Here is a 6,000-nt window from a genome sequence, read left to right as displayed (position 1 = left end):
TAAATAGTGCTGCAATGAACAATGGGATATATGTGTCTCTTTCAATTTTGGTTTCCTCAGGGTATATGCCTAGGAGTGGGATTGCTGGGTCATATGGTGGTTTTATTCCTAGTTTTTTAAGGAATCTACATACTGTCTTCCATAGTGGTTGTATCAATTTACATTCTCAACAGCAGTGCAAGAGCGTTCCCTTTTCTCCACACCCTCTCCAGCATTTATTGTTTGTAGACTTTTTGATGATGGCCATTCTGACCAGTGTGAGGTGATATCTCACTGTAGCTTTGATTTGCATTTCTCTAACATTGAGCAAGGTTGAGTATCCTTTCAGGTGCTTGTTAGCCATCTGTACGTCTTCTTTGGAGAAATGTCTGTTTAGGTCTTTTCCCCACTTTTTGATTAGGTTGTTTGTTTTTCTCGTCTTGAGTTGTATGAGCTGTTTGTATATTTTGGAAATTAGTCCATTGTCAGTTGTTTCATTTGCTATTATTTTCTCCCATTCTGGGGGTTGTCTTTTCACCCTGCTTACAGTTTCCTTTGCTGTGCAAAAGCTTTTAAGTTTAATCAGGTCCCCTTGTTTACTTTTGTTTTTATTTTCATTACTCTAGGAGTAATGGGTCATACAGAATCTTGCTTTATGTCATCAAGGGTTCTACCTATGTTTTCCTCTAAGAGTTTTATAGTGTTCCTTCCTCTGCAATTTTTTGAAAGAGTTTTAGAAGGCTAGGCATTAGCTCTTCTCTAAATGTTTGATAGAATTCTCCTGTGAAGCCATCTGGTCCTGCTGCTGCTGCTGCTAAGTCGCTTCAGTCCAGTCCGACTGTGCGACCCCATAAACAGCAGCCCACCAGGCTCCACCATCCCTGGGATTCTCCAGGCAAGAACACTGGAGTGGGTTACCATTTCCTTCTCTAATGCATGAAAGTGAAAAGTGAAAGTGAAGTCGCTCAGTCATGTCCAACTCTTTGCGACCCCATGGACTGCAGCCTACCAGGCTCCTCTGTCCATGGGATTTTCCAGGCAAGGGTACTGGAGTGGGTTGCCATTGCCTTCTCCGCATCTGGTCCTGGGCTTTTGTTTTTTGGGAGATTTTTGATCACAGCTCCAATTTCAGTGCTTGTAATTGGGTTGTTCATAATTTCTATTTCTTCTTGCTTCAGTCTTAGAAGATTGAACTTTTCTAAGAATTTGTCCATTTATTCCAGGTTATCTATTTTATTACCATATAGTTGTTCATAATAGTCACTTAGAATCTTTTGTATTTCTGCATTGTCTGTTGTAACCTCTTTTTCATGAAATGTGCATTTTAAATCTTACTAATATTTCTTATTATGCAGCCTGCTCTGTCTGATGATATTGCCATTCTAGTTCTTTATTTATCAGATTTATTGAGGTATAATTTACATACGATAAACTCACCAATTGTAAGAGTACAAACTGGTAAGCTTTGAGTAATATATGCAGTTGTGTAACTATTGTCACAATCACGATATAGAGCATTTTCATCACTCCAAAAAGGTTAACTTCTGCCCCTTTGCAGTCTATCTCTTCCCCTACCCCTGGCATCTGACATGCTTTGTCTCTATAATTTTGCCTTTTTCAGAATGTTATACAATCAGAACATAAGCAGCGTGTGGGGTTGGGCTTCTTTGATGTAGCATAGTACACTTGAGACTCATTTATGTCGTTTGTTCCCTGTTATTGCTTAATAATATTGCACGTGTGGTTATACCACACTTTGTTTATCCGCTTACCACTAGAATGACATTCTTGCAGTTTGGTGTCACCATATAAAGCTGCTACAAAATTTGAGGACAAGGTTTTGAATGGAAGTTTTTTTTTTTTTTTCTTATTTAAATATCTAGGTGTGGTACTGCTAGGTATGGGAAGACCAGTATTTAGAACCTGACAAAGGTAGTCTTGAGTTGTCTTCAGTCTTCACGCTTCCAATTAACGCTAGAATCAGTCCCAACAGTTACAAAATCATGCCTTTGCGTACTCAACCCTGAGCCAAATGAAAGAAAGCATAAAACAAAGCCAGGAACAATGGCAAGCAAATTCACAAGTGAAGTTCTCATCTCGATTCTACCGTGAGAATTTAAAAGATTTTTTAGTTTAAGGTAAACAACAATCTCAGAAACTGTCAGCACGTGAAACCATTAACGTAGCCAAATCCCTGTTTAGAAATCCATGTATAGAATTCAAATACACTTAACACAAAGACTATATTCAAGTGCAAAAAATTAAAAGTGCAAAAGAGTTTTCCTTACGCACCTAAAAAACTACTCTGCATATGATCTGGAACGGGATCGATAGTCTTGTTATTCATGCGTCCTTGTAGTAGACTTCAGTATGCGTTTAAGACCAAAGTGGCGAGAGAATTAACTGCCCACGCGAGCTGCCAAGTAAAACACAGACAAGTGGAGGCGCTCCAAGGAGTCGAGGACGCACAGGTAACGGCCCTGTCGGCCAACAGAATTTGACATTTTTAAATCGTCCTGCCCATCGAGGCCTCTGCTGCCTTTGGCCGGCGGGCGAGTCAGATGTAGGGGAGGAAGGGCTGGGTTCTTCCAGGCAGCGCGCCACGACGCCCCAGCCCCGGCGTCCACGGAGCAGAACTCGCGGCCTCACTAGGCGGGCTGCGCCAACGCCCCCGCCGCCCGGGCGCATCCTGCAGACGGCCGGCAGGTGTGCGCGGTGCGCGCGCGCGCGCAGTGCGTGCCGGGTGCGGGTCCAGGGAGCAGACGGGCTGCGGGCGCCTCGCGGAGGGTGGTTGGCTGGGCGGGTGTCGGCCTCCCCGCCTCCCTCCTCTCTGCTCGCGCCTGCCGGGGATGCTCGCGCGCGGCCCCCTTGCCTGGAAGCTCGCGGCCCCGGGGGGGCGGCGTGTGTGAGTAGCTGGGAGGGGGCCGCGAGGCGCTGCGTGGAGAGCTCGCCCGGGTTTGTCCGCCGCCGTCACCTGACTCGCCGGAGCAACCACAGCTGAGGTGGGGGCGGGGATGGGGCCGCAGCGCGGAGGGCTGGGGAGACGCGGCAGCGGGCGGGTGCGGCTGGCTCCTGGGGCCACGGGCGGCGGGTGGAGGGGCCGCGGAGCCGAGGGCGGGGGCTGGGCCGGGGCTGGAGGCATCGCGCCCCGGGGCACCGGGTCCGCGCGCGGCCGCACACACCCACCCGGCGCGACTTCCTTCGGCCACCCGGGCTCCGCTCATCCTGCGGCGGGCAGCGCCGCTCCTGGGGCGGGGTGAGTACCGGGGCGCCGGCTCGGGCCTCTCTGCGCGCTCGGGCCGCGCGGGGAGCGAGAGGGGATAATCCTAGGGCGCGAGGAAGGGCAGCGGCCGGGTGACAGCTCCGCGGCGTGCTCGAGGGCGGCCGGGGGGCTGGGCTGGGGCTGTCAGCCCTTCTGGACTCCGCTGTCAGGAGGGGCGAGGCGCTCCGAGCCTCGGGCGCCTCCGCAGAGCCCCGGGGCGGCCCTTGCGGTGGGGCTTTGGGAACGAGGGGAGGGGGCTCCGGGCGGAGGGCCTCGGCGGGGCCCCGGAGACGGCGGCGAGGAGGGAAGGGGAGGCGGACGCGTAACATGGCGCAACGCTAGGATAATCTCCGCTGCGACCGAGCGGGGCCGAGCCGGTTGCTGCAGCGGCGCGAGGAGGAGGAGGGAGGCGGCCACGGCTTGGGTATCCGGTCCATTCTCCGAAGCCTGCGGGCTGCTCGGAGGAGACGCTGCGGCGGGGAGGCGAGAGGTGGGCGCAGGGCGGGCGCGGCGCCCAGGGAATAACCCGCACGCACACCGTGGCTGGGCTGGCACCGGAGATCAGGTTGCCGCGAAAGTGCTGTTGGACAGAGGGGCGCGGAGGGGTGAGGCGGGCAGCATGGGGGTGGGGTAGGGGAGGGAAGTGGAGGGTCGTTCGGGGACATTGTCACGATGCTGGAGCCGGATCCGCGCTGAGGTTCCTGGAGGGGACCTTGTCTCGCTCAAGGCCTCCCCCCTTCCCTCTCCCCCAGCCCCCGCCAGACCGCTTCGCCGGTGCGGGGCTTAGCGCGCTACTGGCTCCGGCAAGGGGGTCCCAGGGCGGGGACGGAGAAGAGAGCCTCCGTGCGGCTGGAGGAGGCAAGGCCTGGGTGCTCGAAGGGTCAAGTCTGCGGCTTAAAGCAGGACCATCTTCCCCCACCCCCCGCTCCCCCCTCTTTCCCCGCAGAAGAGGAGGCGGTAGACGCGGCCGGAGAAGATGTCGGGCCAAACGCTCACGGATCGGATCGCCGCGGCTCAGTACAGCGTGACAGGCTCCGCTGTAGCCAGAGCGGTCTGCAAAGCCACTACTCATGAAGTGATGGGCCCCAAGAAAAAGCACCTGGACTGTAAGCCTCTCTTTATATAAGTGGGATATGCGCACGGCCGAGGCGCTCTGGACGCGTGCGGCGCGGCCTGGGCTCGCTGGCGGCTTATGCTGCAGCCATGCGACCTCGGAGCCGGGCTGTCCCTCACTGAGCTCAGAATCTCCCACTGTCGAGGTGTCGCCGTGGGTCAGCCCTGAAACCTTGTCTTTGCGCCATTTTTTTTTCTCCTGCTGACCTCCAGGGTTTTAGTGGAGAATATAAATAAATAAATATGTATGTATATATACATATGTATATATTAACAAACACACTTTAAGGTACCAAGAAATTGTGTATTCTGGTTTAAGCGTTTTTCACCTTTTTTTTTTTTCTAAGCCCTTTTTCACCCCGCCCCCCCTCTCCAGTCCACATTAGAAGAAACCAGGGGTTGCACACTCGTAACCGAAATAACCACGAAAATGGATTCGTGCGAGGTCAGACATGTATCACCCTAGTTGTTTCCTACAACACATTTGGGGTAGTTTTTAAAATAGTGTCGTCTCTTTCAGTGCTGCTGCTGAGGTTCACTGCGTGTGTGTTGTGTGTCACCACAGCAAACTGAAATAAAGTCAAGCTCCTGAATGAGGAAATTGCACTTCACAGATAATGGAGATTTCGTTTTCCACATCCTGGCACACTTCTTTGTCCCATTCTCAGGAACTGCTAGGTGGAATGGCCATGCTGTAGCACAAAATGGTTGTGCTTTGCCAGCATTTGAGATGGTGCAATTTTAGATGAAAACATTCAGTTCATATTTTGTTTTAAAAAAACTTGGTTATTTGATGGGAAAGGCTTTAATCTAGTTTGGAATCTGTTTCTAAAGATTTCATTGGATTAGCCTAGTAAATGTTTTGTTATTGAAGGGCTAATAGGGACCCTTAGAAAAAGGCTTTCACCTGCTTTGAGTCGTGAGGCTTCTCACAAGTAATAATATATTCTGTAGTTACTGTTCGGTCCTTTGGACCTGCTTAGAATCTGTCCTCCTGTGTTGTTTGTTGGTAGAGGTCAGTGTTGGCATGAGAGACATGGTGTAGCTGTACCCACTTTCCATCTGGCTTCCTTTGCCCATTTTCAGATTTTCTTATGCTTTAGGCCTTCCCCAGTGTGTGCCTGGTGCAGCTGAGAAAATGAAAGCACTGTAAGAATTGACTCTGGTCCTGGTACAAGCAAAGCTTGATGAAGCTTATAGCTGGATGATGTAAGGATTCTCCAGGCTTGCAAACCTGTTGTCTCATAAAAATGAATAATTTTGCTTCTAGAAGCTTGTCTGAGGGGGATACACCATTACTCTCTTCCTGAGAGAATCTTTTACAAAACGTGATTTTGGTATTGTATGTTATCCATGCAGTGTGGGGTAAGAGAGGTCAGCTGGGCCAAGACCCCTAACACAAGAGGAAATTATAAATTCATGACCAGCTCCTTTTGCTGCAGTGTGCTGAATCATTTAGCCATGTTTCCATCAGTTTCCCCAACTCTGAAAGGATGACTCATGTCTGAAAGGTAGGTGTCAGTGTAGCCAATCCTCATAATAGAAAAAGCTATAGGTTGTGGATTTGCTAAATGGTTTGAAAAGGATAGATCCATATATTGATACCTTTCAGAGAACAGTCAAAGGTTAGAGACTTTCCTTAAGCA

The 6,000-nt window shown here is 50.9% G+C and overlaps 1 protein-coding gene across 23 annotated transcripts in view; it reads left to right on the top strand.

Annotated features, from left to right (window-relative positions):
- Positions 1–2,710: 2,710 nt before the first annotated feature.
- The window catches only part of SNAP91 (synaptosome associated protein 91), a 174,568-nt gene continuing 171,278 nt past the window's right edge, over positions 2,711–6,000 (top strand). For 13 of the 23 annotated variants that reach the window (XM_060419404.1, XM_060419400.1, XM_060419397.1 and 10 more), the window contains exon 1: positions 4,188–4,347. In XM_060419404.1, the coding sequence (XP_060275387.1) occupies positions 4,218–4,347 (130 nt within the window). In that variant the 5' untranslated portion in view covers positions 4,188–4,217. Of the gene's footprint in view, positions 2,982–4,187; positions 4,348–6,000 lie in introns of those variants that run through there. The other 10 variants (XM_060419408.1, XM_060419407.1, XM_060419406.1 and 7 more) reach the window with 1 other exon arrangement.

The sequence above is a fragment of the Ovis aries genome, chromosome 8, assembly GCF_016772045.2.
Source record: "Ovis aries strain OAR_USU_Benz2616 breed Rambouillet chromosome 8, ARS-UI_Ramb_v3.0, whole genome shotgun sequence".
NCBI classification, from domain to species: Eukaryota; Metazoa; Chordata; class Mammalia; order Artiodactyla; family Bovidae; genus Ovis; species Ovis aries.
The sequence above is the reverse complement of the archived record's forward strand: the minus strand, read 5'-3'. Positions and strand labels throughout refer to the sequence as shown.